The 27,751-nt window shown below is 43.3% G+C and overlaps 1 protein-coding gene across 1 annotated transcript in view; it reads left to right on the plus strand.

The window, feature by feature from the left end:
- Positions 1 to 27,751, plus strand: part of LOC132385935 (zinc-binding protein A33-like) — a 36,017-nt gene that overhangs the window by 6,328 nt on the left and 1,938 nt on the right. Inside the window, exon 4 of the mRNA XM_059958168.1 lies at positions 10,171 to 10,673. Within this exon, the coding sequence (XP_059814151.1) occupies positions 10,171 to 10,673 (503 nt within the window). The remainder of the gene's footprint in view (positions 1 to 10,170; positions 10,674 to 27,751) is intronic.

Raw genomic sequence — 27,751 nt, forward strand, 5'->3', positions numbered from 1 at the left:
ACAACTAAACAAAAATTATTCGGAAGAGAGAGGATTGGGAAGCTTTGAAATATCTACAGAGAGGAACTAAAAGGATGATTGGGTGGGAAAAAATTAAACAAGAAATTGATTTGAATTGAACTGGCCTGGTTGAAGAAGCTGTCCCGGAGCCTGTTTCTCCCGGCTTTTATGCTGCGGTACCGTATCCCGGATGGTAGCAACTGGTACAGGTTGTGGTTGGAGTGACTCTGGTATCCAATGATCCTTCAGGCCCTTTTTACAAACCTATCTTTGGAAAGCAAGATAGCAAACAATATCAAATTGTTTTTCAAGTATTGTAAAAAAATAAAACAGAGATGAGAGTGGATATAGGACAGCTAGAAAATGAGGCTGGATACATAATAACAGAGGATAAAGAGATGGCAGATAAGCCAAATATTTTGCACCAGTATTCACCGTGGAAGACACCAGCACTGTGCCCGGTGTTGAAGAGTGCGAGGGAAGAGAAGTGAGTGCAGTTACTGTTACAAGGGAGAAGCTGCTCAAAAAGCTGAAAGCCCTAAAGATACATAAGTCACCCAGACCAGATGAACTGCACCCTAGTGTTCTGAAAGAGGTCGCAGTAGAAATTATGGAGGCATTCCAAATAATCTTTCAAAATCATTGGACCCTGGCATGGTGCCAGAGGACTGGAAAATGGCAAATGTCACTTGACTCTTTAAGTAAGGAGGAAGGCAGCAGAAAGGAAATTATTGACCAGTTTGCCTCACCTCTGTGGTTGGGAAGAAATTGGAGTCAATTGTTAAGTATGAGGTTATGGAATACTTGGTGACACTGGACAAGATAGGACAAGTCAGCATGGCTTCGTTAGGGAATATCCTGCCTGACAAACCTGTTGGGATTCTTTGAGGAGATTACAAGCAGGATCAATAAAGGGGATGCAGTGGATGTTGTATATTTGGAATCTCGGAAGGCCTTTGACAAAGTGCCATGCATGAAGGTGGTAACCAGGTTAAGAGGCCATGGTATTACAGAAAAGTTACAGGCATGGTTAGAACATTGGCTGATTGGTAGGAAACAGCGAATGGGAGTAAACGGAACCTTTCCTGGTTGGCTGCCAGTGAGTCGTGTTCCACAGGGACACAGGTGTTAGGACACCTTCATTGTATGCTGTATATCAAGATTTAGCTGATGGAATAGAAAATAAGATATAGGAGCAGAAATAGGCCATTCGGCCCATTGAGTTTGCTCTAATATTCAGTCATGGGAAGACCCAATTCTTCCGGACATCCCCACTCCCCTGCTTTCACCCCATACCATTTGATGCCCTGGCTAAATGAGAACCGGTACATCTCTGCCTTAAATATGCCTTGGCCTCCACAGCCACATGTCGCAACAAATTCCACAGATTCTCCACAGACACTGACTAAAGTAATTTCTCTGCATCTCAGTTCTAAAAGGACGTCCTTCAATCCTGAAGTCATACCCTCTTGTCCTAGAGTAGATGGCTTTGTTTCCAGGTTTTGCAGATGATACGAAGATTGGCGGAGGGGCCGGTAGTGTTGAGGAAACAGTTAGGCTGGACAAGGATTTGGATGAGGAGAATGGGAAAGAAATTGGCAAATTATATACAATGTTGGAAAATACATGGTCCTGCACTTTGGTCGTAGAAATAATGTGCAGATTTTTATTTCAAATGGGGAGAAAATCAAAAAATCTGAGACGAAATTGGATTTAGCAGTCATTCTGCAGAACTCCCTAAAGGTTAACTTGAAGGTAGAGTCACTGGTGAGGAAGGCAAATCCAATGTTAGCATTGAATTCAATCGGTTTAAATTGCATTCATTTCAAGAGCAGGGATGTGATGCTGAGGATTTATAAGGCACTCACCTTGAGTATTGTGAACAATTTTGGGCTCCTTGTCTAAGAAAAGATGTGCTGGCATTGCAGAAGGTTCATTTCATAAGGATGATTCCAGGAATGAAAGGGTTATCATACGAGGAAAGTATGATAGCTCTGTGTCTGTACTCGCTGGAATTTAGAAAGATGAGGGGGAATCTCATTGAAACCTTTCGAATGTTGAAAGTCCTAGACAGAGTAGATGTGGAAAGGATGTTTCCCATGGTGGTGGAGTTTAGGACAAGAGGGCACAGGCTCAAGACAGAGGGGGAATCTATTTAAAACATGCGGAGAAATTTGTGCCAGTAGCTAGTGAATTTGTGGAACCTGTTGGGTGTATTTAAGGCAGAGCTTGATAGGTTCTAGATTGGACACAACATCAAAGGTTACGGGGAGAAGGTCAGGTAGTGGGGCTGAGGAGGGAAAATAAGGATCAGCCATGATTGAATGGCGGAGCAGACTCGATGGGCAAATGGCCTAATTCTGCTCCTATGTCTCATGGTGATCAGACCACTACATTGAAGCATTGTGAGAATGAGTTCGGACACACCAACAAGCATTGACATGGGTCAAGATTTCATCTCGGGAGAAGCACACACAGCATAACCGGCCTGGCAAACTCCCTCACACACATACCCAGGAAGGACTGGCAGATTGTAGTCAGAGCCTCAGCAATGTACGTTGTTATTTCCCTCAGTAACCTGGAAACCAATCTCTTCAGAGAAAGTCACTTATTCATTTAAACAACTCAATCACGTGTGACATATTGTCAACACACACTAGACATGTGATGACACACTGTAACATAGAAATTCTTCAATGTGCACACTATCCTTAAATGTGTATACACAACACACACACACACACACACACACACACACACTAACAGAGTGTGACACACGGCCACAGAAATAGGCACAAATTCCCATTTAGGATTGAAATCTGCCGTCCTTACCCAGTCTGTCTGTTCTGTGGCACTGAGCTGCCCTCTGACGTGACGTCACATCAACACCTCACAGATAGACTCCGGGGTGAGATTCCTCAGGAGGATGATCTGGGAGGGTTTGATGGATGTTGAACTCACGGCCCACTTCATCAATCTGCAAGACTAAGATGCCTTCTTGAGCATGGCCCATTTGTGTGTATTTGCACCCCCCCCCCATCCCTCTAACCATTTCCCATCTGTGTATTTATTTTAAAATATGTTATTTTTTACCTGTTTCTACAGCGTCTGAGGGCAAATTCCGTTCACCAACCTCCCTCTCTCTGAGAATGTTACCCGATTTCCCATCTCACTTTCAATCTGAGGCCTCTGGTTCTGTACTCCCATTTCTTGGAAAAAGAACGTTATTTAAGCTCTTTAGAATTATTTACCTTGATAAGGGGTCATACCTGAACATCCTACACTACAGCTGAATAGCCCAAGCTTACTCACTCTTTGCTTTTAACTCAAGCCCCCAGTCCTGGTAACATCCTCCTGAAGCCTCCTGTCCAGTGTAATGACATCCTCCCCATATTCGGGAACCGGAAAAGCAGACAATACTCCAAGTGTGGTCTATCATCGACATCAAAGGCCTTGCTGAATTTCATGTGGACAGTGTGGAATAGGCTGATGAATACAGGACTGAAGGTGTTTTTTAGATTGGGACAAGAAGGGCGGCGTGGGAGCTAAATTCTGAAGGAAGTCAGTGTAAAAAAAATCTTCGCGTACAAGAACGGCGAGACTGCGCAGGACAGCGTGGAGAGTTTAAAAAGATGACCACCCTATACAGCGGGCAGCGGAGGGGGTGGCAGCAGAGTGTAGGGCTTTGGCTCAACGGGCTTAGGCGGTAACGGGAAGAGGCGAGAGCGAGGCACCGACTCTTTTTCTCCCCTTGGCAAATCGGCCTGGACAGACGGGGGAACAGCAGGGCACATTAGCGAACGGTTTAAAAAGTTCATCTGCTTAGCGAAGAAAGTGGGGGAGTAGACCTATCTTTCTTTGTTTCATTCCTGTAGAATTAGGTAGCATGACTGCAGGGTTAGTGCTTTGTTCAGGGTGTCAGATGTGGGAATCCTGGGAGACTTCCAGCCTCCCTGATAGCCACATCTGCACCAGCTGAACCGAGATTCAGCTCCTCGGAGACCGTGTTAGGGATCTGGAGCTGCAGCTTGATGACCTGCTGCTTATTAGAGAAAACGAAGAAGTGATAGACAGGAGCTACAGGGAGGTAGTCATCCCTAGGCTACAGGGGTCAGAAAACTGGGTGACTGTCAGGAGAGGGAAGGGGAATGTCCAGATAGTGGAGAGCACCCCTGTGGCTGCCCCCCCAAGCAACAAGTATATTATTTCGGATGCTGTTGAGGGGGATGACCTGACAGGGGACGGCCACGGTGACCGGGTCTCTGGCACTGAGCCTGGCGCTGTTGTGCAGGAGGGAAGGAGGGAGAAGAGGAATGCCGGAGTCATAGGGGATTCCATAGTCAGGGGAACAGACAGGAGATACTGTGAGCCTGGTAGAGATACCCGCACGGTGGGCTGCCTCCCAGGTACCAGGGTACAGGATGTCTCAAACCGGGACCAGAAGATATTGAAGGGAGAGGGCGAGCAGCCAGCTGTCTTGGTACATGTTGGTACCAGTGACATAGAGAGGAAAGGGAAGGAGGTCCTGAAGAGAGATTTCCGGGAGTTAGGAATAAAGCTGAGAAGCAGGATCTCCAGGGTCACCAGGGTAGTAACCTCAGGATTGCTACCTGTGCCACGTGCTAGCAAGGGCAAGAATAGTAGGATCAGGCTGATGAATGCGTGGCTGAGAGACTGGTGCAGGGGGCAGGGCTTCAGATTCTTGGATCATTGGTATCTCTTCAGGGGGAAGTATTAACTGTTCAAAAAGGACGGGTTACACTTGAACAATAGCGGGAATGTTTAATAGAGCTGTTAGGGAGGGTTTAAACTAATTTGGCAGGGGGATGGTAAACCGGAATGATAGAGTAGAGGAGGGGGAAAACAGAAATAAATCTAAGATATTGAGCAGTAAAGATGTCAGGAAGGACAGGCAGGTGATGGGGCAAATTTTCAGCCACTTGGATGAGTTGCAGTGCAATCAAACCAAAAATGACCAAATACTAGACTTAAGGTGTTATACTTAAATACACACAGCATAAGGCATAAGGTGGATGATCTTGTCGTACAGCTACAGATTGGCAGCTATAATTTTGTGGCCATCACCTAGACGTGGCTAAAGGATGCATGTCTCTGACAGCTGAACGTCCAAGGATACACGGTGTATCGGAAGGATAGGCAGGGAGGCAGAGAGAGTGGCGTGGCTTTATTGGCAAGAAATGATGTTAAATCATCAGAAAGAGGTGAGATAGGATCGGAAGGTGCAGAATCTTTATGGGTTGAGCTAAGAAATCGCAGGGGTAAAAGGACCCTGATGGCAGTTATCTGCAGGCCTCCTAACAGCTGCAGTGATGTGGATTACAAATTACAACAGGAAATAGAAAAGGCTTGCCAGAAGGGCAGTGTTATGATAATTGTAGGGATTTTAACATGCGAGTGGATTGGGAAAATCAGGTCGACACTGGTTCTCAAGACAGAGAATTTGTAGAATGTATACGAGATGGCTTTTCAGAACAGCTTGTTGTTGAGCCCACTGGGGGATCAGAGGTACTGGATTGGATATTGTGTAATGACCCAGAGGAGATTAGAGAGATTGAGGTGAAGGAACCGTTAGGAGGCAGTGATCGTAACATGATTGAGTTCACCGAGAAATTTGAGAAATAGAAGCCGAAATCCGAAGTGTCGGTATTTCAGTGGAGTAAAAGGAATTACAGTGGCATGAGAGAGGAACTGGCCAAATTTGACTGGAAAGGGACACTAGCGGGAGGACGGCAGAGCAGCAGTGGCTGGAGTTTATGCGAGAAGTGATGAAGGTGCAAGACAGATATATTCCAAAAAAGAAGAAATTTTCGAAAGGATAAAGGTTGCGACCGTGGCTGACAAGAGAAGTCAAAGCCAAAGTAAAAGCAAAGGAGAAGGCATTCAAGGAAGCAAAAATTAGTGGGAAGACAGAGGATTGGAAAGTTTTAAAAAGCTTACAAAAGGAAACTAAGAAGGCGATTAAAAGGGAAAAGATGAACTATAAAAGGAAGCTCGCAAATAATATCAAAGAAGATACTAAAATCTTTTTCAAGTACATAAAGAGTAAAAAAAAAACAGGTGAGAGTGGATATCGGACCGATAGAAAATGATGCTGGAGAGATTGTAATGGGAGATAAGGAGATGGCTGAGAAACTGAACGAGTATTTTCATGTCCTCAATGAGGAAGATATCAGCAGTATGCCGGACATTCAAGGATGTCAGGGATGAGAAGTTGCGCAGTCACAATTACGACAGAGAAAGTACTCAGGAAGTTGAATAGTCTGAGGGTAGATAAATCTCCAGGACCAGATGGAATGCGCCCTCGTGTTTTGAAGGAAGTAGCTGTGGAGATCGCGGAGGCAATAGCAATGATCGGAGCATGAGGAGTGGAGGTTCCGGAGCAGTGGGAGATTGCAAATGCCACTCTGGTATTTAGGAAAGGGGCAAGGATGCAAAAAGTGAATTATAAACCTGTTAGCTTGAGAAATGGTTGGGAAGTTTCAGGAGTCAATTGTCAAGGATGAGGTTACGGAGTACCTGGAGGCATATGACAAGATAGGCCAAACTCAGCATGGTTTCCTTAAAAGAAAATCCTGCCTGACAAACCCATTGAAATTTTTTGAGGAGATTACAAGTAGGCTGGACAAGGGAGATGCAGTGGATGTTGTGTATTTGGATTTTCAGAAGGCCTTTGACAAGGTGCCACACGTGAGGCTGCTAAACAAGATAAGGGCCCATGGAATTATGGGAAAATTACGTCGGTCGATAGAGCATTGGCTGATAGGCAGGAAACAGAGAGTGGGAATAAAGGATCCCATTCTGGTTGTCTGCCAGTTACCAGTGGTGTTCCACAGGGGTCTGTGTTGGGGCCGCTTCTTTTTACATTGTATATCAACGATTTGTATTATGGAATAGATGGCTTTGTGGCTAAGTTTGCTGATGATGCAAAGATAGGTGGAGGGGCTGGTAGTGCTGAGGAAACAGAGAGTCTGCAGAGAGACTTGGATAGATTGGGAGAATGGTCAAAGAAGTGGCAAATGAAATACAATGTTGAAAAGTGTATGGTCATGCACTTTGGTAGAAGAAATAAATGGGCAGATTATTATTTAAATGGAGAGAGAATTCAAAGTTCTGAGATGCAATGGGACTTGGGAGTGCTCGTGCAGGATACTCTTAAGGTTAACCTCCAGGTTGAGTCGATGGTGAAGAATGCGAATGCAATGTTGGCATTCATTTCTAGAGGAGTAGAGTATAGGAGCAGGGGTGTGATGTTGAGGCTCTATAAGGCAATGATAAGACCTCACTTGGAATACTGTGTGCATTTTTGGGCTCCTTATTTAAGAAAGGATATTCTGACAGTGGAGAGGGTTCAGAGAAGATTCGTTAGAATGATTCCAGGAATGAGGGGTTAACATATGAGTAACGTTTAACCGCTCTTGGACTGAACTCCGTGGAGTTTAGAAGAAAGAGGGGGGACCTCACAGAAACATTTCGAATGTTGAAAGGCATGGACAGAGTGGATGTGGCAAAGTTGTTTCCCATGGTGGGGGAGTCTAGTACGAGAGCATGACTTAAGGATTGAAGGGCGCCCATTCAGAACGGAGTTGCGAAGAAATTTTTTTAGCCAGAGGGTGGTGAATCTCTGAATTTCTTGCGGCAGTGGAGGCTAGGTCATTGGGTGTATTTAAGGCAGAGATTGATAGGTATGTGAGTAGCCAGGGCATCAAAGGTCACAGTGAGAAGGTGGGGGAGTGGCACTAAATGGAAGAATGGATCAATTCATGATAAAATGGCGGAGCCGATTCGAAGGGCCGAATGGCCGGCTTCTGCTGCTTTGTCTTATGGTCTTATTTGAATGAACCAGAATACGTAATAAGGATCTTGTAGGACAGGTAGAGTTTGACAGGTACAAACTTAGACACGTACGACTTTGGTCGAAGGGATAAACACATAGACGATTCTGTAAACAAGGCGAAATTCAAAAATCAGAGGTGCAAAGGGACATGGGTGTCCTTGTGCAGGATTCCCTGAAGGTTAACTTGCAGTTTGTGTCAGTGGTAAGATTGGCAAACTCAATGTTTGCTTTCATTACGAGAGGATTACAGTACGAGAGCAACGATGTAATTCTGAGGTTTTATAAGGCATTGATCAGACCACACTTGGAGTATTGTGAGCAGTTTTGGGTCCCTTCTATTGGAAAACATGTACTGGCATTGGAGGGGGTGCAGAAGATACACAAGAATGATTCCGGGAATAAAAGAGTTAACATATGAGGAATGTTTGATGGTTCTGGGCCTGTACTCACTGGAGTTTAGAAGAATGGCTGATTTATTATCCCCCTCAATCCTATTCTCCGGCCTCCTCCCCATAACTTTTGAGACTCTGACTAATCAATCTGTTTAGTTATTAACTTCTGCTTTAAAAATCAAACAGGAGAAAATCTACAGAAGCTGGTAATCCAAGCTACACAGGTCCTGATGAAGGGTCTCGCCAGATCTCTCTGACACCCGTCTGGAGAGAGTTAATGTTGGGAGGATGTGGGTGGGTCGAGAACGGTAAGCAAAGCCTCCGACCATAGGGATGTCCATTTAGGACAGAGATGAGGAGGAATTCCTTTATCCACAGGATAGTGAATCTGCCACAGGCAGCTGTGGGGGCCAAATAATTGAGTATATTTAAAGCAGAGTAACACAGAGTAACAGCAGGCCGGGAAGTTTCTATGGAAAAGAGTAAAAAGTCGACGGTTCAGACTGAAACACTTCATCAGGACCTGTGTTGCTTAAGGGTTCCTGCAAATTCATCCCCTGTCCTAATGAGGGGCTGCGGGGCATGCGGCTCTGGGAAAGGGGACAAAGCCATCCTCATCTGCGATCTTTGCCCCCTCCAGCTTCTCATTACGTCTACACTCACAGATCACCCACGAGGTTTCCACCCCTCCCATTCCTGGTCCAATCTGCCATTCATCTCTACCCCACTGGTTACCATTATCACCTCCTGTACTGTCTCAAACCATCACACTGCCCCACTTCCCACTCACAAATGAATGTGAACATTGAATGACGGGCCTGTTCCGGTATTGTGCTGCTCTGTGCCCCGCTGCCCGAGTCTCCCCCCGATCCCCGGGGCCGCGCTGTCCGAGTCTCCCACCGATCCCCGGGGCCGCGCTGCCCGAGTCTCCCCCCGATCCCCGGGGCCGCGCTGCCCGAGTCTCCCCCCGATCCCCGGGGCCGCGCTGTCCGAGTCTCCCCCCGATCCCCGGGGCCGCGCAGTCCGAGTCTGCCCCCGATCCCCGGGGCCGCACTGCCCGAGTCTCCCCCGATCCCCGGGGCCGCGCGGTCCGAGTCTCCCCCCGATCCCCGGTGCCCCGCTGTCCGAGTCTCCCCCCGATCCCCGGGGCCGCGCTGTCCGAGTCTCCCCCCGATCCCCGGGGCCGCGCTGCCCGAGTCTCCCCCCGATCCCCGGGGCCGCGCTGTCCGAGTCTCCCCCCGATCCCCGGGGCCGCGCTGCCCGAGTCTCCCCCCGATCCCCGGGGCCGCGCTGCCCGTGTCTCCCCCCGCTCCCCGGGGCCCCGCTGTCCGAGTCTCCCCCCGATCCACGGGGCCGCTCTGTCCGAGTCTCCACCAGATCCCCGGGGCCGCGCTGCCCGAGTCTCCCCCCGATCCCCGGGACCCCGCTGTCCGAGTCTTCCCCCGATCCCTGGGGCCGCGCTGCCCGAGACTCCCACCGATCTCCGGGACCCCGCTGTCCGAGTCTCCCCCCGATCCCCGGGGCCCCGCTGTCCGAGTCTCCCCCCGATCCACGGGGCCCCGCTGTCCGAGTCTCCCCCCGATCCCCGGGGTCGCGCTGTCCGAGTCTCCCCCCGATCCCCGGGGCCGCGCTGTCCGAGTCTCCCCCCGATCCCCGGGGCCGCGCTGTCCGAGTCTCCCCCCGATCCCCGGGACCCCGCTGTCCGAGTCTCCCCCCGATCCCCGGGGCCGCGCTGTCCGAGTCTCCCCCCGATCCCCGGCGCCGCGCTGTCCGAGTCTCCCCCCGATCCCCGGGGCAGCGCTCTCCGACTCTCCCCCCGATCCCCGGGGCCGCGCTGTCCGAGTCTCCCCCCGATCCCCGGGACCGCGCTGTCCGAGTCTCCCCCGATCCCCCGACTCTCTAACTCTCTGCCTCTCCCCACAGTCTCTGTCACCCTGGATGTGGAAACGGCGTATCCGTGTCTCGAGGTGTCTGAGGATCGGAAGAGTGTGAGATGGACCGGGACCCGGAGGAATCTCCCTGACACCGGGAAGAGATTCACATACTGGGCTTGTGTGCTGGGATCGGAGGGATTCACATCGGGGAGACATTACTGGGAGGTGGAGGTGACGGGGATTCGGGTCTGGTTTCTGGGATTCGCCGCAGAGTCTGTGGAGAGGAAGAGAGGGGTCAGACTGAGTCCGGAGTCCGGATTCTGGGTCATCGGGCGGTGTTGTGACGTATTACATCGGGATTATGACGTGTTCGGTCTCCCCTCCCCCGAGTCCCGTCTCGCTGCCGGTCCCATCCCCGGGAGGGTGGGAGTTTATCTCAGTTACGAGTCCGGGACAGTTTCATTTTACAACGCGGAGACCAAGTCCCATCTCCACACCTTCACTGGGAATAAATTCACGGGGAAACTTTATCCTTTCTTCGAGACCTGGGATGTGAACCAGTGGCTGAGAATCTGCTCCGGTTCCGCTCCGGGTCTGTAAACGGGTCGGGTCCCGGCACCGGCGTCAGGAGTAAAGTCCCTGTAAATATAAATGTGCGGAGATTGCAGCTAAATACGTGGCTAAGGGGATGGTGCAGGAGGGAGGGCTTCATGTTTCTGGACAATTGGGCTTTGTTCCCGGGAAGGTGGGGCCTGTTCCGACGGGACGGTTTGCCCCTAAACTGGGCGGGGGGGGGGGGAAATAACATTCTTGCGGGTAGATTTGCCAGTGCTGCTCCGGGAAATTTAATTTAGATTTGCAGAGGGAGGGGAACCAGAGTGTAAGAGCAGATAGTGAGGTGCAGGAGGATAAGGAACATGAGAGGACTGCATGTTTAAACGGAAATGAAAAAAAAAAGCGGATGATATACATATTCTCAGGAACATCTATTTCAATGCACGGAGTATTGTCGGTAAAACAGATGAGTTTAGGGCTTAGGTTGACACGTGGGATAACGTCATTACTGCTATTAGTGAGGGGCAGAACTGGCAGCTTAATGTTCTGGTAAAATTGGAGATCGGCCAATTTTGTGGAAATGAAAAAGGATCTAGGAAGAGTGGATTGGGATAAGTTTTTTTTTCTGGCAAGGATGTGCTCAGTAAGTTCACGGGCATAAGAAATTAAATAGAGATTGGGTTGGAAATGTTATAGCAACTTCATTTAATTCAAAATCGAGAGGAGTTGCAATTTCGGTTAATAAATCTTTACCAATTAAAATACAAAATGTAATAATTGATTCTGTGGGGAGATATGTGATTATACATTGTCAATTTTTTTTCAGAATTATGGACTTTTATGAACATTTATGCACCAAATGAAAATGATCCAAAATTAATTCAAGAAGATTTTTTGAACTTGGCTGACGCAAATGATAAAATATTAATAGGCGGAGATTTTAATTTTTGTTTACATCCAGTTTTGGATAGGTCAACTAAAGTTGTTACAAAATTAAAAGTAATAAAACTAACTTTATCATTAATGAAAGATTTAAACCTGATTGATATATGGAGAAAAATTAATCCAAGAGAAAGAGATTATTCATTTTATTCAAATAGACATAAAACTTAGATGGAGATTTAATACAATTTTATTAAAACGTCAAGATTTTTGTGATTTTATGAAAAAACAGATTCAATTTTTTTTTGGATACAAATTTACATTCAGTTGAGGATACAATTGTATTATAGGAAGCGATGACAGCATATTTAAGGGGTCAGATTATAAGTTATACATCTAAAATTAAGAAGGAAAATTGGGAAAAGATATCATAAAGTTAGAAAAAGAATCTCAAAGATATATGACAGAAGAAAAACAAAGACAACTTGTTAATAAAAAACTACAATATAATACACTCCAGACATATCGTACAGAAAAAGTAATTAAGAGAACTAAACAGAAATATTACGAATTAGGTGAAAGATCACATAAAATTCTTGCTTGGCAGTTGAAAACAGAACAGGCTTTTAAAACAATAAATGCAATTAGAACAAGTGTAAATAAGGTTGCTGATAAACCTTTAGAAATTAATGAAACATTATTTTTTTTATACTGGACTATATCAATCAGAATCACAAAATAAGATTACTGAGATGGATAAATTTTTATCACAAATAACCCTTCCAAAATTTAATTTGGAAGAACAGAAAGGATTAGATATGCCCTTTACATTAAAAGAGGTTGAAGAAGCTTTAGGATCACTTCAGAGTAACAAATCCCCAGAAGAAGATGGTTTTCCTCCTGAATTTTATAAAAAAATTTAAAGATATATTAATTCCTCCCTTTATGGAATTAATATACGAAGTGGAAAGAATGCATAAACTCCCACAATCTTTTTTAACAGCGTTCATAACTGCACTGCCAAAAAAAGAGATCCTCTAAAACCAACATCATATAGGCCTATTTCTTTGTTGAATACAGATTATAAGATAATAGCAAAAATTTTATCTAATAGAATATCTAAATATTTACCAAAATTAATACATATGGATCAAACAGATTTTGTTAAAAACAGACAATCAATGGATAATCTAACCTGGTTACTTAGTATAATTCATCTGGCACAAAAAAGAGAGGAAATGAGTGTGGCATTTGCTTTGGATGCAGAAAAAACATTTGATAGATTGGAATGGGATTTTTTTGTTTAAGGTATTGGAAAAATATGAGCTAGTAAAATCTTTTATACAATGGATTAAAACCTTAAATACTAATCCTCAAGCTGAAGTAGTTACAAATGCTCAGATTTCAACACCATTTTGCTTAACGAGGTCAACTGGACAAGGCTGCCCGTTATCACCTGCTTTATTTGTATTGGCAAAAGAACCATTAGCTTAATTAATTAGAACAGATTCAGATATTGGCGGTTTTAGAGTTAATCAAGAAGAATATAAAATTAATTTATTTGCTGATGATGTTTTGATTTATTTAACAAACCCATTACAATCTTTGCAAAGATTATCTTTTAAATTGGAAGAATACGGGAAAGTATCAGGGTATAAATTAAATTGGGATAAAAGTGAAATTTTACCCCTTACAAAAGGAAATTATAATCAATGTCGATTAGTAACTCAATTTCGATGGTGAATAAATGGGATAAAATATTTAGGTATCAGAGTTGTCAATGATGTAAAAAATTTATATAAACAAAATTATTTGCCATTATTAAAAAAAATAAAAGAGGATCTTGATAAATGTATGATGTTACCAATAACATTAATAGGTAGAGTTAATGCTGTAAAAATGAATATATTCCATAGATTGCAATATATATTCCAAACTTTACCAATACAATTACCGCAGAAGTTTTTTCAAGAACTAAATAAATATGTAAGGAAATTTCTTTGGAAAGGAAAGATGTCAAGAATATCATTGGAAAAATTGAGATGTAAATTTGATTTAGGAGGGTTACAACTTCCGAATTTTAAGAATTATGATAAAGCAAATCAACTTAGATTTATTGCATCTTTTTTTTTGATGAAAAAAAAACCCGGCATGGATTAGCATAAAATTAGATAAGATAGGAGAAAACATACCAGAAGATTTTACATATAAATGGAAATCCAAATTGATACGGGAAAAAAAAGAATCTCCTATATTAAGACACTTGAATGATTTATGGAATAAGGTAAATATGGATGATAAGATAAAGAAATCTTTATTAGCAAAAATAAACTTTAATTCAAAATAGGCTTATTCCTTTTACAATGGATAATAAACTTTTACATAATTGGTTCCAAAAGGGGATTAAATATATACGTAATTGTTTTGAAGGAGGTATATTGATGTCGTTTGATCAATGAAAAAATAAATATAAAATATCAAACAACACTCTTTTCTCTTATTTTCAATTAAAGGACAATTACGAGAAAAGCTGGGTCAAACAATGTTGATGCCAAAACTTAGTGAAATAGAAATATTAATTCAAAAAGGAAAAATTTTAAAAATTACATCTTGTATGTACAATTTGATTGAAAAACAGACGGAATCTGGAATTCATAAATCAAGACAAAAATGGGAAACTGATTTGAATGTTAAAATTGTTGGAAAAAGTTGGTCAAGATTATGTTCTGATAGTATGATAAATACAATAAATGTTCAAATTAGATTAATACAATATAATTTTTACAACAATTATATATAACACCACAGAAAATAAATAGATTAAATTCAAATATGTCTGACCAATGCTTTCGATGTAATCAAGAAATTGGTACTTTTTTACATTCTACTTGGTCTTGTTTTAAAATTCAACCATTTTCGATATATCTGACTTTTATTGGAACAAAGTACTGGAGTTCAACTCCCAAATAGTGCAATATTATTTTTATTAGGAGATATTGAAGGGACAATACCGAAAATTAAATTGAATATGTATCAGAAAAAAAGTATAAATATTGATTGGCAGTAGCTAAAAAAGTTATCGCAATTACTTGGAAATCTGAGTTATATTTAACTATGGATCATTGGAATAATGAAATATATAGTTGTATTCCACTTGAAAAAATTACATATAATCTAAGAAACGAATATGATATATTTTTCAAAATTTGGCTCCCATACCTACAAAAGATAGGATTAAATATATAGGTCCTTTGAAGATAACATTATAATGTAATTGGGGAAAGTAAGAATAAATATTAAAATTATTTTGAACTCCATGGAGCATGTGGGTATCCTCCAATATCGAGGCAATCTTTTTCTTCTTTATTTATTTCTTTAGATAAGGGTTAAGGTGGGGATGGGGAGGAGGACTAATATTATTTTTCTTTTTCTTAGTAATTTTTCATTGCATTTATTCTTTGTAATTTTCTAAAAAATTAATAAATAAATAAAAAGAGCATCCCAGTAATCCAACAGCCCACTCACCTTTGCTACCCTTTATGTTATTTCCTTACGTTTTACACAATTATTACGTGCCTTTTCCAGCTCAAACTGTGAATTGATTTAAAGTCAGTCCCATAATTTAATAGCTTTTATTTGAAAACTATCTACCCTCGCAAAGATTGTACTGAAGACTGCATTTGATTTTTCTTCAGCCTTGTACGCTTCACATTGAAATAGTATGTGTTTCGACGGTTTCATAATGACAAAATGTACACGACACAGAATGAAGTTTTCCAATTAGTTACAAGGCATAATTAAGCATAGTGTGGATATTTCCGTCATGTGAATATCATTCCTTCCCTTGTTTTAAGCCCTTCTTCTATAAACCCAACAGGTTTATGTATTCTGGAAAGGTGTCTGTCTTTACGTCCATTATCCTACGTCTTGCCATAAGCCCCTTATTCTTAACACTACCAACCCTTTAGCTTCTAATTTGCTAAGTGGAAGGTCTATATCCACAGCTTAACATTTAACAGCTTTTGGTGCTAAACAGTCAACATCATCATTTCCCTCAACAGTGTGATATGCAGGCCCCATAATGTGCAGACATATAAATCAAACTTTATATATGAAATACCGTTTGACAAGTTTCCAACAGTCAATCTGACCTACTGCCAGAATGACCTGTTTAAGACTCATCAAAACCGAAATGTATTCTGAGCAAATTATAAGGACCAATTTCCTTCATCCACTGTAAGCCTAAACTGTTGGGAAAGAATTCTGCCTTCTATGCTGATAAATGGCTATAAGTCATTTCTTTATCATTACCTGCTATTCAGGCACACAAAAACAGCCACACCAACATCCCCAATTAAATTATCTTTTGATTCATCTGTAAAAATGGTTACTGTATGATAATAACTTTCATTAATATACTGATGACCAACAGACTCTCAGGCAGAACCGAATCCGATCGTGTAAAAACTAAAATCAACTGAAGTCATTGGAAAAAACAATGTGGGGTTACAGAGAACGCTACCGTGGGACATACTGTATCATCAGATACACCCATATTCGCAGCGTGGTAAGAACTCAACCACCCAAAACTAAAAACACTCTTCTAGTGATGTCCCGAACCGTCCTCCAGCTTACCTTTAACAGGATGATCATTTCCTTGACCCGCAAATTAATCCAGTATGTTGACATCAACTTGAACCTCTGTTACTTTGAGGGCAATTGTCCCATTGCAATCAGTAAAGCCAAAGCAGGAGACAACATTACCGCACCAGAACACAATCTAAAAGTCTGTAATTGTATCTCATACAAACACTTTTAATTTGAAGATGAAGCTGATCCATAAGCCACACAGATATAATCAAGAACAGATCAAATTAAACAAATATAATTGGTCAACAAAGATTTTCATGTTGCACCCAAGAATACCCACATAGATGTCTGAGGAGATTTAAAGCTCTTTTACATTTATAAATTATTTTACTGATAGGTGGTTCCCCGTCAGCTTATTATCCATCCACATACTGAGAAATCTTACCACTGACACTTCCTCAAGACATTAATCCTATAAGTTAAAATCAAGTGCAAGTCTATTAATGCTGTTTGTAAACCACGTAATGTGTTTTAACGACGGAAAGCTAACAATCCTCATCAATCTGCCCACTGTTTGATCTATTAATTGTAAATTGCAGTTAATACCTCAAATCCATAAAGCTAAGTCATCTGTATATTGTGATTTACCCAGGGAATCCCATTTTCGCATCTCAGAGAAAATATCATTAATCATAATATTAAATAATGAAGGGCTACAAATACTGCCTTGTGGGATTCCATTCTCTATCTCATAGACACAAACATGCCGACCCTTACTTGGATAGTCCATACAAAAAAAAACTCAGAAAAATTATACAATGTCCCCCTTACTCCTAATTTAATCAAAAGTCCTTTCTTCCATATCATTTCCCTTTTCAGTCTCAAGACAAACTGCTATTACAACAACTTTATTTAATTGTGATTTCCGAATATCATCTTCCAAACCTAAAACTGAATCTAATGTCATTTCACACTTCCAAAATCCACTCTAATAAAACATTTTATCACCACTCTTTCCAAAATATAACTCAAGCGCTTGATTACTATACATTCCATAAGTTTACATAAATGAAACTTTCACGATATAGGCCCTTAACTCGAAGGATCAAATGGGGATCTGTCAGGTTTTCAGGCACTACTATTTCCATTTTTCATGAGGAAAGTGGATGCACAATTCAAATATTTAATATTTTACAAATGCAAATTATATACAATTACAATTTCAAATATCACTCTTTCCTGGAGACACCTGACCTGCATTATTAATAGACTTCTTAAATTCATACAAAGAAATCTCTCCATCAGTGATACTATCATTGCTGCAGCTGACTTCCAGCACATCAGGGTATTCATTGAAAAACATATCCCTACATTGTTTAATTTCTTCACTTAAATTATCCTGATTATGAATCTCAGCAAATGACCCAGCCAGTAACACAACCTTCCCTGTTTCAGTAACAATCATTTTGCCCTCATTAATCAACACTGGAATATTATGATCCCCACAAATCCCCATATTTTCTAAATCTTATCCCAAACAATTCCAAGTTTGATATCCGTTCCAATATTATCTCCATATAACCACCAGTAAATCACCTACTTCCTCACCACTGCCTTTGCCCTTTTGTTGTTAATAATGTCACTCAGAGACCGATGCACCATCACATAAAAACTCACATTTCTCCCAATTTGCTTCCTGTCCCGTTATAAATCCAAATCCAAACTCATAAAGACTGGAAGGCTGACTGACGTTCACATAAACTAATCACCCTCCGAGTTCCCACTTGAGCGACGGCACTACAGCCAATGATGCAGGGGTCAGTGTTAGGTCTGAGCTACGATACGCTGGAGGAAATCGGCCTATGACCAGCCCCTCCTCTTCCGCTCCATCGCCATGTCGGAGATCAGCGAGTCGCTTCTGTCGGTGTCGCCGGCCTCGGCGCCCACAAGGACGGGTGTGATTCCCCTTCGCGTTTCGGTGCCGCCTGTGGTGGCTGACGGAACATGCTTTGACAGGGAGCGAGCGAGGACCAATGACTACAACTCCCGGAAGGCCCCACTGATGACGTTGTGGTGTTGTTCAGGGGTAAGGTATAAAAGCTAAATGGAGAAAAATTCAATGCATTACGTTTTCTGTACTGTGTCGTGCCTTCAATAAAAAAATAAATTAAAAGAGTGATTCCAGCGAGAAATAGATAGAACATAGAATAATACCGCACAGTACAGGCCCTTCGGTAGTGCCGACCCTTAAACTCTGCCTCCCTAAGCTTAAATTCCTCCATATACCTGTCTAGTAGTCTCTTAAACATCACTAGTGTTTCTGCCTCCACCTCTGACTCGTGCAGTGCATTCCAGGCACCAACCACACTGAGTATAAAATCTTCCTCTGATATCCCCCTTGAACTTCCCTCCCCTTCCCTTAAAGCCATGTCCTCTTGTATTGAGCAGTGGTGCCCTGGGGAAGAGGCGCTGGCTGTCCACTATCTATTCCCCTTAATATCAACTATCCCTCTATCATTTCTCCTCTCATCCTCCTTCTCTCCAGAAAGTAAAACCTTAGCTCCCTTAATCTCTGATCATAATCCATACTCTCTAAACCAGGCAGCATTCTGGTAAATCTCCTCTGTACCCTTTCCAATGCTTCCACATTCTTCTCATAGTGAGGTGACCAGAACTGGACAGAGTACTCCCAAGTGTGGCCCAAACAGCGTTTTATAGAGCTGCATCATTACTTCGCGACTCTTAAGCTCTATCCCTCGACTTATGAAAGCTAACACCCCATCAGCTTTCTTATCTACTCTGTTTACCAGTGAGGCAACTTTCAGGGATCTGTGGACATGTAGCCCCAGAACCCTTTGCTTCTCCACACTTCCAAGTAGGGATCCCTTGTGGGACACCACTAGTCACAACCCTCCAATCCGAATGTACTCCCTCCACCACAACTCTCTGCTTTCTGCAGGCAAGCCAATTCTGAATCCACCTGGTCAAACATCCCTGGATCCCATGCCTTCTGACTTTCTGAATAAGCCTACCGTGTGGAACCTTGTCAAATACATTACTAAAATCCATGTAGATTACATCCACTACACTACCCTCATCTATATACCTGGTCACCTCCTCAAAGAACTCCATCAAGCTTGTTGGACACGATCTGCCCTTCAGAAAGCCATGCTGACTGTCACTGATCAGACCATGATTCTCTAAATGCCAATAAATCCTATCTTTTTGAATCTTTTCCAACAGCTTTCCCACCACAGATGTAAGGCTTAATGGTCTATAATTATCTGGACTATCCCTGCTACCCTTTTTGAACAAGGGGACAACATTTGCCTCCCTCCAGTCCTCCGGTACCATTCCCGTGGACAATGAGGACATAATGATCCTAGCCAGAGGCTCAGCAATCTATTTCCTCACCTCGGATGCAGAACTGGGAAGTGGCAGAGGGAGTTCAACACAGATGAAGAGATTCATTTCTGCAGGTCAAATTTGAACACAGAATATAATAATGGTAAGACTCTTGGCAGTGTGGAGGGTCAGAGATATCTTGGGGTCCATGTCCATACGACACTCAAAGCTGCTGTGGAGGTTGGCAGTGTTGTTAGGAAGACGTCTGGTGTGATGGCCTTCATCAATCGTGGGATTGAGTTCAAGAGCTGAGAGGTGATGTTGAAGCTATATTTCTCCTAACCTGTACATAAGTAATTGTAATAAGATGATGAGAGGCTTTGACCATGTGAATAACCAGAGGCATTTCCCAGGCTTGAAGTGACTAAGGGGTAAGTTTCTTACACACAGAGTGGTGGGTGCGTGGAATGCACTGCCGGCAGCGATGGTGGAGGTGGATACAACAGGATATTTTAAGAGATTCTTAGATAGGTTCATGGAGCTTAGAAACATAGAGGGATATACGATCAGGAAATCCGAGGCAGTCTCTAGAGTAGGTTACATGGTCGGTACAACATTGTGGGCTGAAGAGCCAGTAATGTGCTGTAGATTACTGTGTTCTGTGTCAAAGACAGGCAGAGGGATTAGATTAAATGCACTGGAGGACAGCATGGAAAGGTTGGGCTGAAGGGCCTGTGTTACTGCCGTAAGGGAGGGGTTCTGTCCCAAACATCGATTCTATTCCCCTCAACAGATGCTGCCTGACTTGACAACGTTCTTGAAAAGTTGCATTCAGTTCCGCTTAGCATTCTGTACAAAGGATGTTTTGTGCTGGAAGAGTGCAAAGGAGATTCATCATGATTGAGGGGGCTTGTGTTCATAAGTCCATAAGGCATAGGAACAGAATTAGGCCATTCAGCCCATTGAGTCAGCCACCTTTCCATCATGGCTGATCCCAGATCGCACTCAATTCCAGATATCTGACCTCCCCCCATATCCATTGATGCCCTGACCGATCAGGAAACGATCAACTTCCGCCTTGAATATACCCACACACTCGGCCTCCACCGCAGTCTGTGGCAGAGCATTCCACAGATCCAATACACCTTGGCTAATAAAAAAGTAACCTTCTTACCTCTGTTTGAAAAGGTGGCACCTCTGCTTTGTGGCTGTGCCCCACCACAGGAAATACCTTCTCCACATCCACCTTATCCAGGCCTTTCAACATTCGGTAGGTTTCAATGAGATGCCCCGCATTTTTCTGAGTTCCAGTGAGCACAGGGTCAAAGCTGCCAAGTGCTCCTCATATTTTAACCCCTTCATTCCCAAAATCTTCTTTCTGAACTTCCTCTGGCCTCTCTCCAATGACAACACAACCTGTCTGAGATATGGGGCCCAACAGTGTCAACAATACTCCAAGTGTGGCCTGACTAGTGTCTTTTAAAGCCTCAGCATTATCTCTTTGCTGTTATATTCATGGGGTGAGATTGGACTGTGTTGATCTGCAGGGGGATCTTGGAATCCGAGTTCATAACTCCCAGATAGTGATTCCATTGTCAGGCAGTCATGTTGCAGTTGTATAAATCTCTAGTTCAACCACATCTGGAGAATTGCATTGGAAGACAGGAATAATGCGGAGGTTTTGGATGGTGAGTGGAAGAGGCTTAACAGGATGCTGCCTGGATAAAGTGAGACCGGACAATCTCGGGGAATTTTCTCCGGAGTGGCAGAGGCTGAGGGAGGTCTGACAGATGTTTACAGGAATGTGAGAGACACAGACAGAGTGGAGAGACGGGATTTTTTCTCTAAGGAGGAAATGTCCAATGCCAGAGGGCATGAACTTCAGGAGAAAGGGGGAACACATTCTCATTGGACTTTTTGCACTATTGAAGTATTTTGTAATTTAGTGCATTTTGTATCTTTTCTATGCATAGAGCTGCTGTTGAAAAAAAGAATTGAAAAGGCAATGATGTTAAAAACCTGACTCAGAATGTTTAAAGGAGATTTGCGTTTCAAGTTTTGTTTTTCATTCCCATAGTGGTGGGTGTCTGGAGTGAATATCGGGTGGTGATGGAGGCGAAAGTGGCTATTAGATACCACGTGGATGTGAGGCGAATGGAGGGATGCGTTCCTTGTGTAGGCAGAAGGGATTGGTTTAGTAAGGCATGAAGTGACCAGTTCAATTGGTTCAGAGAGCTGTGAGCAGAAGGGCCTGTTCAAGGACAAGTACAGCAAGCAGAGCAGGTAAACTGGATAAAGTGATCCCACTCAGAGAACAGACTGTGACGTCAGTGGATATATGTCGTCATCACAGTTCTCTCACCAAAGATACTTCACTGCTGGATAAAATGAAGTTTGTAATGTTTATAACCAATGTGGTGAATTGTACTGATCAGACATCTCATCCTGCTGAGGAAATTAAAATTATTGTGAAAGCTGCAGAAAGGTATCTTGGTGTAACTGGTGTTTTGTGGGAAGCTGTGAATGAAGCTCTGAGTTGTGGGGGTTTCTGCATCCCAGTCTACTTGTGAAGATATGTAATGGGATTGAAATATTGAAGTGAAATGCAAGAAGCCTGATTTTACATGGCCAACACTTTCAGCAGTTTATTTCTGATTTGTCAGATTCTTCCGATGTTATATCTGTTCAGGAAACCTGCACATTTTAATTTTTATTCCTGTGCAGGATTATATTGTCATTTGGCTTGACAGGTTAGTTGGTAGAGGGGTGGTGTTGTCAGTTTTATAAGGAAAGGGGCAGAGTATAGTCTTGCGAATGGAATAAAATGTATCATGAACTTGTAGAAAATCTTGATTCAACAGATATGTGTAATTTTCTTTCGTGAAAATATTAACTTTCTGAATCGTATTTGGAGGTTTGGCCATCTACTTTTCTCATGGAAAATGGTTGTAGCAGTTCCCATTCTAAAACCTGGATCTCCCCGTCTGATCCTCCTTGTAGGCCAATATCCTTAATGTCTCATTTATGTAAACTTGTGGAATGTATGGTAATGGAGTGTTTGAATTATATTTTCGATAAAAGAGGTAATTTCACGTTTTATCAGAGGCAATTTGGAACGGTAGAATAAGACCATTAGACAAAGGAGCAGAAGTCGGTCGTTCGGCCCATCGAGTCAGCTCTGCCATTTTATCATGAGCTGATCCATTCTCCCATTTTGTCCCACTCCCCGCCTTCTCACCATGACCTTTGATACCCTGGCTACTCAGATACCTAGCAATCTCTGCCTTAAATATCATTGGAAACAGTTTGGGTTTGGAAGATCATATTAAGAAAGTACAGTTAAATAAAGATGTTGTAATTGCAATATTTTTGATATTACAAATAATATTTCTTGAAGGATGGACTTGATTAATTTTTGGAAATGCAATTGAGAGGGCTATTGTACAATTTTTTCTGATTGTTTCTATTTGTACATCTTGTAAAGGTCTGGATGAGCAAGTATGACATTGAATTCATTTTTATATTTGGAGGATGGTATTAGTAAAGCCAGTTAAATATAGATGTTTGTAACAGCAGCATTTTTACTTTTCAAAAGGCAGAAGGTATTTATGCAAGGAAAGAATTTTTATGAAATTGTGGAAATGAGGATGGAGGGACTATTATCTAACTTTGAATTGTTTTAATTGAATGTTTTGTGTCAGGTATGGGTGGGAAAGTTATATTCAGGTTGTTATGTGATAGAGACTGGGATTCCACAGGCAGTATTTATTATTTTATATTATAATTAATATTTTTTCTGAGATAGGTTTTTCATTGTGTAAATTTCTATATGCAGATGATGGAGGTTTATGGATTAGAGGTAGAAATTTCACTTTGACTGTATATAGGATGCATTCGCAATTAATAAGGTCGAAAAGTCGGCAAATAGATGGGACAAGTTATGTGTTTTACAGACAGGATTAATGAACCTGCACTTGATTGGAAATGATAGGAACTGATATGGTCAAACTCCTTAAAGGGTGTCAGTGGTAAGATTTCCAGGCATGTGGTCGGATAACAAGCTGACATGGAAGCACCGGATAAGAAAATAATTGATAAATATAAAGAAACATTAAACATTCTCAGTTATCCCTGCGGTATTCTCGGGTGTTACATGAAAGTATTTGTTGACCAATCTCATTTTTTTAATTGGATTTGTTCTTGATTATAGATCAGCTTGCTTCAACTTTATTATGTTTGGGTGTAATACAAGCACGGGCTTTGAGATTGTGTTGTGGTGCAGTCAGGTCGTCCCCTGTTTCGGCTTTACTGCATTGGTCAGGCCTAATCTGGAGTACTGTGTGTAGTTTTTGATACTGGCCTGAAGGGAAGTTATCAACAACATTGAAAGAGTGCAGTGAAAATTTACAATACGTTTGCTGGGACTTGAGGACTCGAGCTTCAGGAAAAGCTGATGACTTTATTGCCTTTAGTGTTGGAAAATGAAGGGGGATTTTAGATTTATACAAAATTATGAGTGTTGTTGACAGGGTAAATGCAGGCAGGATTTTTCCTCTGAGTTTGGGTGAGATGGGAACTGGAGGTCGCAGTTTAAGGGTGAAAGGTGAAATATTTATGAGGAACCTGAGTAGGAATTTCTTCATTCAGAGGGTGTTGAGGGTGTGGGAAGAGCTGGCAGTGGAAGTTATGGATTTCATTGCAGAAAAGTTTGGATCAGTACATGGACGGGAGGGGTATTGAGGGCCATGGTCCAGCTGCGGTTATGGGAGTCAGCAGAACAACAAGTCGGTACGGACTAAATGGGAAAAAGGGTTTGTTTGTTTGTTATAGTACTCTCTGACTCCAAGTAAATTGTCGATGAAGGGCAATTTGTTGGGGCTGTTGTCGGGAAGCAAACGATGCGCTTTCAGGATTTCCTGCTGGGGACAGAAGTGAATTGATACTGGATATCCATGGTCAAAGTGTGGCGATCAGAGCCAGGGATTGTAAAGTTGTTGAAAACAAACAAACACACACACACACACACACACACACACACACACACACACACACACACAAACTCCCTTCAACTTCACATTGGCGTTCACCCCACTTCCCAAAAATATCTCATTGCTCCTCTTTGGCTCAAACTCTTGCCACTCTCCTGCCCCCATCTTCACCCCTTCCCACATTTGCCACCTCTGCTTCCCTTTCCCTCACCGTCTCTTTCTCTCCATCTCTTGTCTCCCACTCCCTCATTCTTTCTCTTTCTCCTCTCCCCTCACCTATTTCCCTCTCTTCCACACACTCTCTGTCTCTCTCCTCTCTTCATCCGTTCCCTTCCCCACTGACACACTCTTGTCCGCAGCACATTCTTTCCTCCCTACCTACTCACTCCCTCCTCCTTTACCTTATTGTCTCTTTCTCCCTTTCTACCCAACACTTCACCTGCCTCTCACCCTCACCCAAATTCCTCCTTTAATGCAGCTCGTTTTCACCGCCACCCTCCCGTCCCCACATCCCCACCCCGCACTCTGATGATGGTTGACTCGCACAGTGAATTGTCTGATGTTGTGCAATTCTTCGTTGTTTGGGCAGTGACAATGTTTTCTCGGAAGATGAAGGCTTGTGGTTTCCGGGAGAGGCCAGTTTGTTCCCTTTTTATGTGCTACAGAATTGGCGGGGGAAGGGATTGTGGAGGAGAGAGGAGAGAAAGAGAGAGAGAGAGACTAAATATATATAGCCTCAATCTCTTTCTCCCTGTTCTCCTCTCTTCATCTGTTCTCATCCACACTGCCCCACTCTTTCCTCCACACATTCCTCCCTAACCCTCCCCCTTTTCTAACACCCGCTTTCCGGGCCACCCCCCCGTCCCCACATCCCCCACCCCGCACTGTGATGACGGTTGACTCGCACAATGAATTATAGATGTTGTGTAATTCTTCATAGTTTGGAAAGCAGCAATGTTCTCTCAGAGATGAAGGCTTGTGGTTTCCGGGAGAGGCCAGTTTGTTCCCTTTCTGGGTGCTGCAGAATAGGCGGGGGAGGGGATGTGGAGTAGACGGGAGAGCCGTGTGTTCTCAGGAGGTACGCCGTCACGACAAAGACCGAGCACCGTCTGCGAGCTGGTCTCTGACACAGGCCGACACAGACACACAAAGAGACGGACAGACACATACGATTTCGCATATAAACACACAGAGATTCAGACATACAAAAATACTTTAAAAATGAATGCAGTTTGCATTTTCGTCGTTTTAAGATGGAGGCAGCTATTTTGTGAACTGTTTGAAATGATTCTTAGCTCTGGGATAATCTAGTGTGCTTGTGGGGATGTCAGCGGGTTTGGGGGTTCACATGGAAATGGGTCTGCACATTGATTTGCGGATGTGCGAAGGTTTCAGGTATGTTGGTGAATATGGATTTTGGAGTGTCGGTGAATTTGGGGGTGCACACTGCTTTGGACATTTGAGGGTGCACAGGGATTTGGGAGTATTTAGGGCTGCACACAGATTTGAGTGTCTCAGCGGATTTGGGGTTGCACACGGATTTGAGGATTGTGCTGACTTAGAAACGTTTTGGCGAATATGGGGTGCACAGGGATTTGCGCAGACTTAGGGGTTTGTCAGTGAATATGGGAGTATTGGTGGATTTGCGGGCACCCACTGACTACGGGGTGAGGATGGGTTTGGGGAGGAGCGTAGATTTAAGGGGATGTCAACTAGAATATGGGGACTATGCATGTGGACGTGTGCTTGAAATTTAAACTTTGTTCTGGCTAGTTTTTAGGAGGAGGCAGCTGTTTTGTGAACACAATTCTTAAATATTCTCTCTCTCTTCGGCTGTCAGTCAGAAACCAGCTCCAGGCTCTTAAAGTGACACTCAGAGTTAAGGAAACAGGAGCTGGTAACAGGTGTGTCGGTTGCTTTGGGGTGCACACTGACTGGAGGGTTGAATGTGGGGTTTTTCGGTGAGCACAGATTTGTGGGTGCACACCGATTTGCAGATATGTGAAGAGTGGGTGTGTTGGCGGATTCGGGGTGAACACTGACTGGAGGGTTGAATGTGGGGTTTTTCGGTGAGCACAGATTTGTGGGTGCACACCGATTTGCAGATATGTGAAGAGTGGGTGTGTTGGCGGATTCGGGGGTGAACACTGACTTGGGGGAACCAGTGGATTTCGAGGTGTTACAAATCTCATGGTTTTTCCCTTTATACAGACTTCAATAATAAATGCAATATGAACTTTGACCTGTGTTTTTTAATTTTTTTATATAGACACAGCCATTCCGTGAAATGATTCTTGCACTTAATGTGTATGTGGGGCTGTGTGCAGATTTGGAGCTGTGACGAGTCTCAAGGTAAATTTACACTGGCAGCATATTTCATTGATCCCAACCTTTGTTGAGACAGTTGACTCCCACATACGGTCTAAATATGAATTCATTAAACATAAATGTAATCACAATCTCTCACCGTGGGCATTGCGCCGGTCAGACGTTCTCAGGTGATGATCCGGTGAAATATCCGGTCACCTCGGGGCTTCAGTTCATTAATAAAGCCGCGTCCCGAGCACACGGCAGAGGCGGCAGCAGTGTCTCCGGTCCGAGCTCCAGATCCTCACATTCACCGCCTCATCTCCCAGGTATTTCTAAGGTGAGGCCATGTTCGGCACAGCACCTCCTGTTTTGTGCCGGAGGTTTCGATGTTTATTCTTGGGCGGATTGTCCCATCGATCGGCAGCTCCGGGCAGTTACCAGAGTGTGCGTGGGGGACGGGGCAACGCACCGGCCTGGAAACTCGGTACCTCATTGGATCGGTCAGATGGCAGTCAAAGAATTACTCCTGAATGCCGCTCGCCCATTGGTCTGCATATATGCCCATCAGTTCCCATTCCCTCCCACTGAACTCGCAGCCCGACGTTGCCAGAAAGTGGCGGAGATCTAGTCGACACGTACAAACAAGCTGGAGGAACTCAGCAAGTCGGGAAGCAACATTTCGGGCTGGGACCCTTCGTCAGGACCACTTCGATGGCGACGGTCTTGCCGGATGCTGGTTGGCTAATCCATTGTCAATCACCTCAGTCTCCGCCTTCTCCTTGAATAATTGGCTGACATGGAGAACGAGGTTTGTATAAACGGCAGCTTACACTCCAATTTAAAGCCTCATTCCGGACACGAACTGGACATAGTGTGGTGTAGAGAATTGGGACATAAAACCCTCACTGCTTCCTTTTTCAAATGAAACCTAAATTACCCCCCAAAAGTCCTATAGTTTGT

The sequence above is a fragment of the Hypanus sabinus genome (assembly GCF_030144855.1).
Source record: "Hypanus sabinus isolate sHypSab1 chromosome X2 unlocalized genomic scaffold, sHypSab1.hap1 SUPER_X2_unloc_6, whole genome shotgun sequence".
In the NCBI taxonomy this organism is placed as follows: domain Eukaryota; kingdom Metazoa; phylum Chordata; class Chondrichthyes; order Myliobatiformes; family Dasyatidae; genus Hypanus; species Hypanus sabinus.